The sequence below is a fragment of the Pteropus medius genome, unplaced genomic scaffold (genome assembly GCF_902729225.1).
Source record: "Pteropus medius unplaced genomic scaffold, Ma_sr-lr_union100, whole genome shotgun sequence".
Taxonomy (NCBI): domain Eukaryota; kingdom Metazoa; phylum Chordata; class Mammalia; order Chiroptera; family Pteropodidae; genus Pteropus; species Pteropus medius.
In genome coordinates, this window is record NW_024344240.1 from 22,444,567 (window position 1) to 22,457,356 (window position 12,790).

At 44.5% G+C, this 12,790-nt stretch overlaps 1 protein-coding gene across 4 annotated transcripts in view; it reads right to left on the reverse strand.

The window, feature by feature from the left end:
• The window catches only part of TEAD4 (TEA domain transcription factor 4), a 65,972-nt gene that overhangs the window by 38,677 nt on the left and 14,505 nt on the right, over positions 1-12,790 (reverse strand). For 3 of the 4 annotated variants that reach the window (XM_039869149.1, XM_039869151.1, XM_039869150.1), the window contains exon 3: positions 488-742. The exons of the other annotated variant lie outside the window; for it this stretch is intronic. In XM_039869149.1, coding sequence (XP_039725083.1) covers positions 488-604 — 117 coding nt within the window. In that variant the 5' untranslated portion in view covers positions 605-742. The remainder of the gene's footprint in view (positions 1-487; positions 743-12,790) is intronic. 4 annotated transcript variants of the gene reach the window in all.

Consider the following 12,790-nt stretch of genomic DNA (forward strand, 5'->3'; position numbering starts at 1 on the left):
GGTCTACAGAACTCTGCTTGAATCTTTCCTGGGACACTCCAGTCTGCCTTGCAGCCAGTTACATGTGTGCTCACCCCTCACCCACCATACTGTAAGCCCACCAATACCTGGAACACAGTAGGCTCAGGAAGGAGGAAATGAGTCCAATGGTCACCTTCCTGACCACTCCTCACAGCCACGGTAGAAAGCTGGGAGTTGAGGCACTGGCCTGGGGAACAGCTTGTGAGATTTCCCAGCGTTCCACCTCTGTCCCATCTCCTACTGTCCCAGGCCCTCACCCACTCAAAGGCAACCCCCAGATGCCTTTGCATCCCTGGGGAACCCGGTGCGGAAGCAATGTCCCTCTGACAGAAGCCCCAAGAGATCACTCCCCTCCATCACTTGGTGGAAACCCCAAGGTTACTTTGTCTCACCTCTTTCCTATGTTCTATTCCGAGCTGGACCATGAGGTCAGGTGTCTACTGCCCCACTCCAATAGGTTCCTTACCGTACATCTTGCCCTCATCTGACAGAATGATCTTGCGCCGGCCACAGGGCGGGTAGATGGCCAGGGCCTCCTGGAAGCTCTGCTCAATGTCCGGGCTCCACACGCCCTCCGCATCATTGTCGATGGGCTTGTCCAATGCCTGACTGCCCCCAGAGACGTTGCTCCCCTCAGGGGAGTTGGGAGAGCTCCACTCGTTGGAGGTAATGGTGCCGGCCTTGCCCTCCAAGGCTCCGCTTGGAGGAGCGCCCGTTGGACCTGTTTGGGCAGAAACCATGGCATTGGTGGAAGAACTATGTGAACCATGGGATGAGAGCACCGAGGGAGGGGAGTGCCAAGGCCTAAATTAGTTGCTCTTCCTTGACTGGCTACTCGTAGCACATGAGCTCGGAGGAAAAAGGCCAGGGATTCAAGCGACAAAGTAAAATGTCCAGGAGGATCAAGAGGCCCAGGATCCATGGCAGGTCATCGCCCCTCTGTAGACCTCAGCTTCCCATCTGTCAAATGAGCACAATGACCTGGGCGCTCTCCAACTGCAGCTCTTAGAACCCAGACAGGCCAAGGAAGTAGAAGACAAGGACTAAGTGCCCGTGGACGGTCTGCCATTAATTCAACAATGGGCAAAAAGGATGCAAAATGTTGTACGTTGTTGGTGAGAAGACGTAATAGTACAGACAGTATGGAAAACAGAATAGAGTTTCCTCAAAAAATTAAAAATTGAACAACCTATGATCCAGCAATCCCACGTCTAGGAATATATCCGAAAGAATTGAAAGCAAGATCCTGAGGAGATATTTGTACACCTATGTTCATAGCAGTATTATACACAAGAGCCAAGAACAACACAAGTGTCCACAGATGGATGAATGGATAAACAAAATGTGGTATGTGCATACAAAGGAATATCATTCATCCTTAAAAAGGAAGAAAATTCTGTCACATGCTACGACATGAAAAAACCTTGAGGACATTATGCTCAGTGAAATAAGCCAGGAACAAAAAGACAAATACTGTATGATTCTACTTACATGAGGTACGTGCAATAGTCAAAGAGACAGAAAGTAGAATGGTCACTGCCAGTGGTTGGCGAGAGGAGGAAATGGGAGTTGGTGTTTAATGGGTACAGAGTTTCAGTTTTGCAAAGTGAAAAAGTTCTTAAGATCTGTTGCACAACGATACGAATATACATTTAACACTACAGAGCTGTACACTTAAAAATGGTTAAGATGATAAGTTTTATGTTTTTGATCACAATTAAGTACTTAAATTTTAAAACAAAGATGCAAAGTAAAATGAAGTTCATCATTCTCTATTACATTTCCAGCTTGGGCTCTTTTTAAAAGAAGCTTTTAGCCATGGCAGATTCTCACATGTGGGGCTATGGCAAGGTTGCTTTGCTGGTGCCTACAGAAGCTGACAACACAATCCTGCCCTTGCCTCTAGCATAAAACAAATCCAGTGACCTGCTGGCTCCGACTATCCAAGCTGTAAATTTCTGGACACAGTTCTCAGGGGGTTGGGAAGGAGTAAGACACACCAGTAATCTTAAAGCAGTTTCTGGATTATGAATACCAAGCGGGTACCATTTACCTCCCATGGCCCTCCTCGAGACTCCAGCTACTGAGCACATCTGCAAAGGAGGACCTCTCCTCATCACCCATACCACACATATCGCCCATTTCCTTCTTCCCCAGTAGCCATGAGGAACAGTGTAGCCCAACAGCCTAAACCCAGGGATAGAAGTTTAAACGCCGGAGTTCCAACCCACTTCCATCCAGGACCCTCTGAGATAAGACTTTCCCCAGAGCATTCCTGGCTTTCTCTCCCTTTCCCATGCCTGAAGCCTCTCACTACCACCCACTCCCGCAGGCCTGTTAGAGGAACACAGTTCTTCACAGAGGGGTAGGTATGCGGGTCAGTGTGGTTAACATCCAGGGAAGGGACTGGAAAAGCTGAGTAGGGAAACAGCACGTCCTGGGAGGGAGTGGAGGTTCCAAGGAGCTTGGCCAGACTGCTGGTACAGGTGAACAGCCAAACAGTCCAACAGAAAGAGGTTAAACCACTGAAATTTAAAGCAGGAACCCTAATGGAAACCTAACTCAACCCCCTCCGCTTGCAGATGAGGACCCTGAGGCTCAGAAAGGCCTAAGGGCTTGCCCAAGGTCATACAGCCAGTCAACAGAGCATCTGGGTCTTGATCTCTGCCCTCCAGTGTCCCAGGCCTTTCAGTATAACAAATGTTGGCTCCCTCTGGGTGGCTGTTAAAATAAGTTTTCCTCGAAATGTGTCTTAGGAGGTCACCTGATTTGAAAAAAATTAGATTATTCTCCATCAGAATTTCTAGTCTTGAATCTACCATGAATGCTGAAGCATTTTCTGTACCTTCCCCAAAACAAACTTCTTAAAAGAGCTGTTAACTTTAATTTCTGGCAATACAGTAAAGATGATTTTACCGTATTCTATAAAAGGAATTTAGACACAATAAATAAAATATAACGAATATGCTTTAAAATGCACAGCTGACCTCAGAAGAAAGTAAACCCATAGAGGCTCAAAATGAGAGAACTCTAAGCTACAGAAATAAGCAAATGGGCTGTCACTACACTAGCTCTGGGAGGCAGGGAGCGAAGCTATTCTCAGTAATAAAGCCACAGGGTTTTAATGGCCTCGGAGATGAAACCTTAGACCCGAGATATCCTGGCAGGTTGGAAAAGAAAACTATGCCTCAATCCTCAGACAAAAGGTAGAATCCAAACGAAATAAACAAGGAAGATTGTCTGTCTTAGCCTAATACCTAGGTATAAAAAAGAATCGTCTTTCCTAAAAATTTGTGAGATTTGAATTTTACATTACTCAGAAAACTCCAGCCAATTCATAAAAATAAACAGTGGTCCCAGACTGAAAAATTTCTGAAAAGACAATCTTAACCGAGACTGCAGAGAACTCTCAAAGATAATGCCTTACTAAAGAGGATTTCAAAATCCCAAATTACTACTATATATATATATATATATATATATATATATCTACCATGATCTAGACTCAACAGGATTAGATCTCCAAGAACTACAAATAATTGAAATATCAGATAAAAACTATTATATAATTGTATTTAAAATAATTATCAACTTAAACAAGAAATTAGAAACATGAGAAAGAATTAGACAATATCAAAAAAATACAAAGCAGACTGGAAACAACAAAATAAAACATTTAAAAATAAAAATTTTAGTCACTCATGCTTAAGATTAACAATAAATTAGAGACAGCTAGAGAAAAAAATTAACAACCTGGAAGACCGATCTGAGGATATTACTCAGAGATGTATTTTTTTAATGATAATAAAGAGCAAAGAGAACAGAATAAGGCAGTTCAACATACTTCCAATTAGCATTCCAAAAAGAGAGAATATGGAAAATTAAGTAGAACATTTGAAGACTTGAAGACTGCTATATTAATTGTGTATATTGATAAGACTTCTCAACAGTAACACTAGGAGACTCAATATAACACCTACAAATTATTGAGAGAAAAATAACTGTCAACCCAGAATTTAAAACCCAACCAAAATATCATTCCAGAGTGAACATTAAATAAAAGTATTTTCAGACAAAGGTGGAGAGAATTGAGTACTAACAGACCCTCACTGCAAAAAAGTAAAATAATAACAGTAAAGGAAGCATTTTTAAAAAACAAAAAGAAACTCATATGAAAAGAAAGCATTACACACATGAAAGAGTGGTGAGCAAGTAACTGGTAAAAATAAGAGTAGATCTAAACAATATTAACTATATAAAAACAAGAACTACAACGACGACTATTTGACCATGTAATACACACATGTGCCTGCACACATACATGCACACAGAAAAATCATGTTTTTGAACCGTAAGTTCAAAAGATGCATTTGATAAAATTCAAGATCCATTCACAATAAAAACTCTTAGCAACTACTAGAAACACAAGGAACTTCTTTAACCTGACGAAAGTTATCTTCCAAAAACCTACTTCGATATTGTGATTTAAAATGCGTATTTGGTCTTCGGTCCAGGTTTCTGGCACAGAGCTCCTGGAACCCTTGGAATTTCCTAAGTGATGAGAGAGAAAGAAGTGTCTTGTTATGTGAATGAGGTGACTTTGGGAAAGCACCTAAGGATGGGGCTGGTGGTCAAGAGAACCAACCATATAATTAGAGGGTTGGAACTTTCAGTACCCTCTCTCCAGCCACCTCTGGGGAGGAGAAAGAAGCTGAAGCTTGAGTAAGATGCCTATAGACAGTGATTTAATCAATCATACCTATGTACTGAAGCCTCTATAAAAACCCAAAAGGAGAGCCCGGTGGGAGGGCACAGGCATCAAGTGAGATGCAGCACCAAGGCTTACTCTTCCTGGCCCTCCTCATCCTGCTGTCGTTCATCTCTGTGGTGGCCGAAAAGAAAGACAAAGAAGGGTGCCCAGGGAGCAAAAGTGGGGAGTGGATCCGAGAGCCCTGCACCCCTAGCAGAAAGTCCTGAGTGTAGGTTTCCGCGGGGGTGCCTGCAGGGCCCAGACTCAGCCCATCCAGCACAGGGTGCCATGCAACTGGAAAGAAGAGTTTGGAGCCTTTGCAAGTAGAAGTTTGAGAGCTGGGAAGGTGTATAATGGGAACATGGCCACCAAACCCCACCGAAGCTCCCTGAAGAAGGCGTAGTCCAATGCTCCATGCCAGGAGACCATGTGAGTGGCCAAGCCTACATCACCAAGACCAAAGCCAAGAAAGGGAAGGGAAAAAACTCATAGCCAAACCTGGATGCCGAGGAGCTCCTGACCCACACCCACCTCCCATGGACCCAAGATATAACCCACCACGCTGTTGTCTGCTCTGTCAGCTTTATCAACCATGCCCTACTTCTTCCCTTTCACTTCCCCCAGCTAGTGCCCAAAGTGGAGAAGGACGAGGAATTCTGGGCAGCTTGAGCCTCTCCTTGAAGGGATTTGATTCTCCATACCCACTTTGTTCTTCCCTACAATGATGCCATTACTAAGAAACAAATAAAACAAACCCTCGTTTTTTTCCCCAATAAAAGCTCTTTTAATTAAAAAAAAGAAGAAGAAGGAGAAGAGGGTTCGAAGAGCTTCTGAACTGGTGAACACATGGAAATTTGGAGAGAGTGATGTACACCTGGAGGGAGCGTGGCAGCTCCGCGTCCTTTCCCCAGTCTATCTGGCTGTTCCTGGTATATTCTTTTCTAATAAACCAGTAATCTACTAAATAAAATGTTTCTCCGAGTTCTGTGAGCCACTCTAGCAAATCAACTGAACCCAAGGAGAGGGTTGTTGGAACCTCTAATGTATAGCTTGTGATAACCTGGGTTTGTGACTGGCATCTGAAGTGGGGAGCAGTCTTGTGGGGCGGAGCCCCTAACCTGCGAGATCTGACGCTATATCTGGGTAGCTAGTGTCAGAATTTAGTTGAACTGTAGAACACTAGCTGGTGCTGGAGACTCTCTACTTGGAGTGGAAAAACCCCCTCCCCCCGCACACACATTGGAATTGGTGACCAGAACTTTTACTTATGCAACAGTTAATAATTAAACATCAGAAGTATTACCTTTATCGTCAGGAATAAGATAAAGAATCCTCATTTTCAACATTTATATTCACAGTGTAATAGAAATCCTAGCTAACACAGCAGGACAAGAAAAAGAGATCTAAAGATTGGAAAGGAAGTAAAACTGTCATTGTTCAAAGGAATGATAGAAGATTGAAGATTCTACAATCAAATTATAAAAACTTCCATGAGAATATATCAAGATCAATATCAAAATTACATTCATTTATACCAGAAAGTATTAGACAATGTAATTTTTTTAAAGTATTCCATTTAGAAAACAAAACCATAATTTATCTAGTGATAAACCTAACAACAGATAAGATCTTTACAGAGAAAACTGTAACTGTTTTTGAAAGTCATAAAATATCTAAATAAATGAACAGGATATTGTATGTTCATGATTGGGAAAATATCATAAAGGTATTGAATTTCTACAATAAATCATAATTTCAATGAAGTTTTGATTAAAAATCCCACAAGATTTTCACACAACTTAATAAGCTGGTCCTCAAAATATACAGAAGACCGAAGACAATTCTTAAGTTGTTTAAATCATTGTCTTCACTCTGCCTTTCTTCTCCTTGGCTTCATATTTTGCCAGACCCATTCCATATATGTTTTCATCAGAGTTCTGACCTGACCTCTTTTTTTTTTTTTTAATCCTAAACATATCCCGCGGCGGGGTTCCCACCCATGGCTTACACTTCCACTATATGTTTTTGATTTCCAAATCTGTAGGTCTTTCCTGAGTTTAGGCCTATCAACCAGGCAGTTCTAATCAGTCATTCCCAAAGTTCCTCAAATTCAACATGTTCAAAATCAAATCCGCAGCCTGCCCCTGAGTCCTGCTTCTCCTCTTCTGTCACTCTCAGGAAAGGACACCACCATCCATCTAGAGGCCAGACACCTAAGAGTATATATTGACTTTTCCCTCTTATATGCCATAAACGATGACCATAACCTGTCTTTCTATCTCTAAATGTCTTCTTGAACACACTTCTCTTTCTCTATCAGAGCACTAATCCAAACCTTCCACCAGGGCTCATCTGGATGACTGCACCAGCCCCATCCAGACTCCATAATCTTTACACGGCATCCAGAGTGATTTTTCTACAATACAAATCTGATTCCGTGATTCCTCTATTACTTAAGATCTTTCAATGGCTTTCCCATGACTAGATAAAATTACATGCTCTGTAATGAAATTTTATAAAGCCCGTCAGCAGCTGATTCCTGCTCTCCTGCTATACCTTCCATACGTCTGCACCATTCTCTATACACCCTTCTTTGCACCCACTCCCAACCCCCAAACTCAATTATCCAAATGACACTCACAACATACTAAGCTCCTTCTCTATGCCTGGAAGTGTTGCTTATAACTAACTTTCCTCCCTGTTTCTATTTCATCTGATTAAGGCCTAGCCAAAAAGTAACTTCCTCTGGAAGGATGACCCTGACCTCAAGTCTGGATTAAGCACCCTCTTACGCGCTCCAAAAGATTCCCACACTTTGCATATCCCAGCCGCCATCTCCCATAAAGACTGGCCTCCTTCGTCACACTTTAGACACCACGGAGGGCAGGGATAGTTGTCTTTTTCTAGTGAGTCCTCAGCACACTGAACAATGCTGGAGAACAAATGAATGAACAAATGAATGGATATCTTGTAAGTGTTCTTTGCGATAATGATTTCTCTGTGGGGAGGATAAACTGTTCTGTGTTTAGTGTCAGGAAATACAAGAAAATCTCAGCAACTATCTGGACTTTGGTACACCAGAGGGAGAATCTGAATTGCTGTAAATCCCTGTGAGATTTACTTTGGAAGTGTCACGTCTGGGAATCAAGAGACTGGTTTCGGTTCCAGTTCTACGAGCAACTTTGTGACCACAGTCAACCTCTCCATTTCTCCGGGCCTGCTTGCTCATCCATAAAACCAAGACAATGGTTTGCTCCCACTGGGATCAAAGATCTCTTCTGTCCTAGCAGTGTCTGTGGCTTACACTCCTTGCACAGGCCCTCCACATCCTCAGGGAGCTCATCTAACAGCTTCTAGACATACCTTGCAGACTTTCACCTGGGCTTTGCTCAGAAAAGGCTAGGGAACTGACCTTCCATGGAGAGATGTCCCATATATGATCAGTAAGATGAGATGTATGGGGCCCGACACAGTCAATGCTCAGTTAAAGCTATTTATTGGCACCATCGCTACCCTCACGAAGCTATAAATAATGCTTCAAGTGAAAGGTCTAAAGTCCTAAATGGACCTGATGGGTACATATATACCTTAAGCCCTAATATCTAATGTTAATTAGCATTAATTAATAATATTAATATCTAAGGCCTCATACGTCCTGGTTTTAGCCTAGATTGTCTTCTGGAACCTGACACTAAACATGGCTGGATAGTCCGGGCCAGGCAGAGGGTGCTGTGGAGTCCAGAAAGTTAGAAGAGAAGGAAAAAGAGGAGGCCTAACCTCCCTAATCCTGCAGGACCCCTCCTGAGAGCCAGAGGTTGTGGTCTCTGGGCCTGCCCTCACTAAAGCTAAGCAGGTGAAATGAGCATTCTGGGTCCCTGCAGAAGTTGGGTCCAGGGCAGCCCAGCAGAACACCAGACCTGAGGAGAGCCAGGCTTGTGCCAGACACTGTCCCACAAGGGAGGTTTTCTGAGGACCTGCACTCTGTGTCCCCAAGATTGGGTCTGTCCCAGAGAAAGCAGGGCAGCGGGTCATCCAAGGCCCTGGGCCACGGGATTTGTTACCAAAATGGAGTTGCTCCCAGCCCTGTGTGGCCTGCTGCTCCTGTCTCTCGATCTAGCCTCTCCCACCCTCAACACCCACAGCCTCAGGCCTGGCAGCTGCTTCCCTCGCTAGGCAAACCTCTCACATGGCTCCTGCCCCACAGCTAGGAGAACGGGGTAAGCCAACACCATCCCAGAAAAGGATCCCCACTCCTCCTCCTCCTTCCCTCCCAAGTGCTCCACAGTGACCCTTGGGCCCTGCCAGGATGAGAGCTGGGGGGTGGTGGTGGTGGGGGGTGACAGATGGCATCGTTAACCCTGGGCCATGTGCCATGAGCAGAGGAATAAAAATAATCCCTGACTTGGCTCTAAGGCCTGGCCTGGAGGCCTCCTGCTCTGCCCCCTACCCCACCCAAAAGCTCACCAGATGGTCTATCCAGTGCAAGCACCAGGCCCAAGTAACACTCAGCTCCATCCTAGAGGCCACAGATGCTGGTTACTCAGGAAATTTCAGAAGATTCATGAACTTAGGGACTTTTGTTAGGATCTTTCTAATGAGAACAATAAGCTCCTCAAAACCTCTTTCAGGACAGGAAAGGAATTATGGTCCCCAGGTTATAAGTGGAGAAACTGAGGCTCAAGGGAGGCCAATAACCTGCCCTGAGAAACTAGCAAAACCAGACCTCAGGTCCTGAAGTCCTGTCCTCCGCCTGGTCCACGACTGTGTCCTTAAGACACACACCTCCAGCTCTCAAAACCTACCCCCTTCAGGAGTCTTCCATGGCCATCGGTGATTTCTAAGCCCCACCTAACTCTCCCTAGCCTCTATAGCACCCAATATGCAACTCAACACATGACATCTGGTCCTGTAAAAGTGATCACACTTTGCTCATCTACTTCCCTGTCTGGACTGTAAGCTACTTGAGAACATGATATTTCTCACCCACTACTCCTGCCCCATTGTTGGGAATTTAGGTAATAGATATCATCCTTAAGGAATTGATTCTCCCCCTGATCCCCTTTCCTCGGTCAGGGACAAATCTACTACTCACTTCCTTAACTTGTTGGGGGTCAACACATGTTATAACCTCCTCCCTATGCTCCTTGACCCCAAACTGGAAGTGATGGAGACTGAAACTCAGAAAGTTTATAACACTTGCCTGGTGTCATCTAGAAAGTTAGGGAGAGACAATTAGGAGAGGACCTGAATCTCTCTTCCAATTACGAAAATAAAAATGGTTCTCTCCACCCCTCTTCTCCCTGCTCTGAATCCAAGAGCTCTGGGATCTAGGCTAAAGATTCCAGCCACATCAGGATTCTCATGATCTGTGGGCTCTGACCTCCTGCCCACTGATACCTCTGCTGCTTCCTTCATTCCAATGACTCCTATAACTGAGAAACTGCGAGGAAAAGAAAATTTGGAGTTTCCTTCCAGGAGATCCATCCTAATTTTCAAGATACATTTGTCCCAGAGTTATAATAATGTAGACGTTAGAGGGAGTGGCTAAAGTAATTCAGGGTGGGAGCAAGTCCCTTCTGTCTCAATCCCAGACCAGGAATCCTTCTTCAGGTTGGTGGAATTATCTGTGAAGCTTGATTATCAAGGCCAGGAGTCATGTGTCTGACCCCAGGTGCTTTGTCCAATCTAATACAGTTGTGGCTACGGAACATCTACACTGAACGGAACGTGTACCTTACCTGCCCAATTCATTTCAGAGAAGAAAATGGCTCCTCCCATCGTTATCCTAGCTATTCCCACCAGACTAGACTCTGGAGATAGGGCCACAAGTTGCATTAAAGCAGAAGAGCAAACACCCTGATTTGGGGGGAATTTCTGAGCCTTCACTGCCCTGACCTCATTTCTTAAATAAGAACGAGAGAGGACAGCGGGAACAGGAGACCCTGGCCTTCTTCCAGACTCATTCCCAGTCTTCCCTCCAGCCCCCTTGGTCTCTCACCACCTCCTAAACCTCGAGTTTACTCATATTGTTTTCCTGCTTAGGGTGGGCCTTTGTACTTATTCAATTCTTATAAACAGTCTATTGACAAACACCTACTGAGGGTAGGGGAACAAGGAGATGCTAAAGGGGTACACACTTCCAGCTATAAGGTGAATAAGTTCTGAGGAACCAATGTAAAACATAGTATTATAGTTGATAACACTGTATAGTATACTTAAAATTTGCAAAGAGAGTAGAACGCAAATGAAGAACTCAAACTTCTAAAAAAGATAAATACGTCAGGTGACAGATGTGTTAATTAACTAGATAGGTGGGGGGAACTCTGTCGTAATGTACACAAATATCAAATCACCAGACATATACATTAAACATATCATAATTTTATGTCAATTATATTTCGGTAAGTGTAAATTTAAATAATTTTTTTTAAACTATCTATTGAGTACCTATTCCTGGAGAAAGGGGTTTAGGCCCTCAGGGGTTTAGACTTTAGATGGAGGACTGGTACACATACAATGCAGGACAACGTGAATCCCTCTGAGTGGGGACTCAAGTCCTGCCCCAGGAGAGAAGGTCCTTGCTGCAAGCCGGAAAGAATTCAAGGGCAGGTCAGAGTTAGAGACAAAAGGGAAGTTTATTAGAGAAAGAATAATGCTCCACCAACGGCGTGGTCTCCTCTCAAAGACAGAGAATGAGAGAAACCTGGAGTGTTCGAGGAATTCAGTTTACCTTCCGTCTTAGTTTCTACAAATTAGTTTAAAGACTTTGTTTCCTATTTTCCTTTGGTGGTATGGGTATGCAGCGTGAAAGGTATGCATATGCAGCATTAAATGCATGTTAGTAATCTCTGCCTTTGTTCTGTGGGTTCCCCATGGTCTGGCCACAGTGAATGAATGGCTGGGTTTGTTTTGTGTAGAGTATGACTTAAAGACTTTGTTTTCCTGTTTTCCTTTCATGGTGTAGGTAAATAGATTGTTAGTTACCCCAGCAGGAATCTTCCTTTGTTCTGTAGGTTTCCTGTGGTCTGGCAGCATATTGCAGGCTCTGAATACAACAGGTCAGTTTGTGTAGCTTTCATGCCTCTTCCTTACATCACACGCACTTAAATATTTAAGTACTAGGAAGTGTGAGAGGCTTCAGTGAAAGCAGGTACAAGGCACACAGCTCTGCCATGGCTTGCCTCTGCCCTGAAGGGTTCCCTGGCCCCAGCCCACAAAGGCCTCAGGCCTGTAATACTTGTTGCCTCAACTACTCGTTCAGCCTCCTCAGTCGTCTTCTGTCTTTCATTCTAAGCCACTGTCCTTCTTACTAACTATAGCCAGAGATGTCTGAGGACCAGGGAAAATTTATATGCCCCAAGGTGCCTAGGAGATTGGCTGCTTAATTATAATTCAGGAGGCTGGAGAGGGAAGAAGACAGGGGCCTGGGGCAAGAAGGGAGAACCCATCCCCAAGCAGAGCAAGGTCAGAGCAGGGAGCCCGTCTCCCCAGCATGGTGCTGCCTCCCCACCTTATGCACGGCCCCCGTGCACTAGGCAGGGCATATGTGAGCAGCCGAAAAATCATGGGAGGGAGGCCTAGCTGTTGAGGAGGTACCCAGGATACCGAGAGACACAGACATTCTGCTTACCAGAGAGAGAATAATTTTAATATTAAGGCTAGCAGGTACCATTGTTTAATGCCTACTCCTACCTGGCACCGGGCTGACATCTCCTCTAATACCCCCGACATTCCCCTGAGGTAAGCTGTAGCACCCTATTTCAGATGATGAGGCTGGGGCTCCTCGGGTGAAGTGCTGAGCCCAAGCCCCAAAGGTGTAAGTGAAGAAGCTCAGTTCCTCTCACAGCAAATTGCCTCTCTCCTACCACAAGGCCACGCTGACCTCTTTGCCAGTGGTTCTGGGGAGCGGTGTGAGTCTACAATGTGAGGGATTTAAGTTAGAAGCAGAGAGTATCAGGGACGGGTACCAGACCCTGACTGACCAGCTAAGAGGCGTTTCTGTGGATGCGAAAGTCTTCC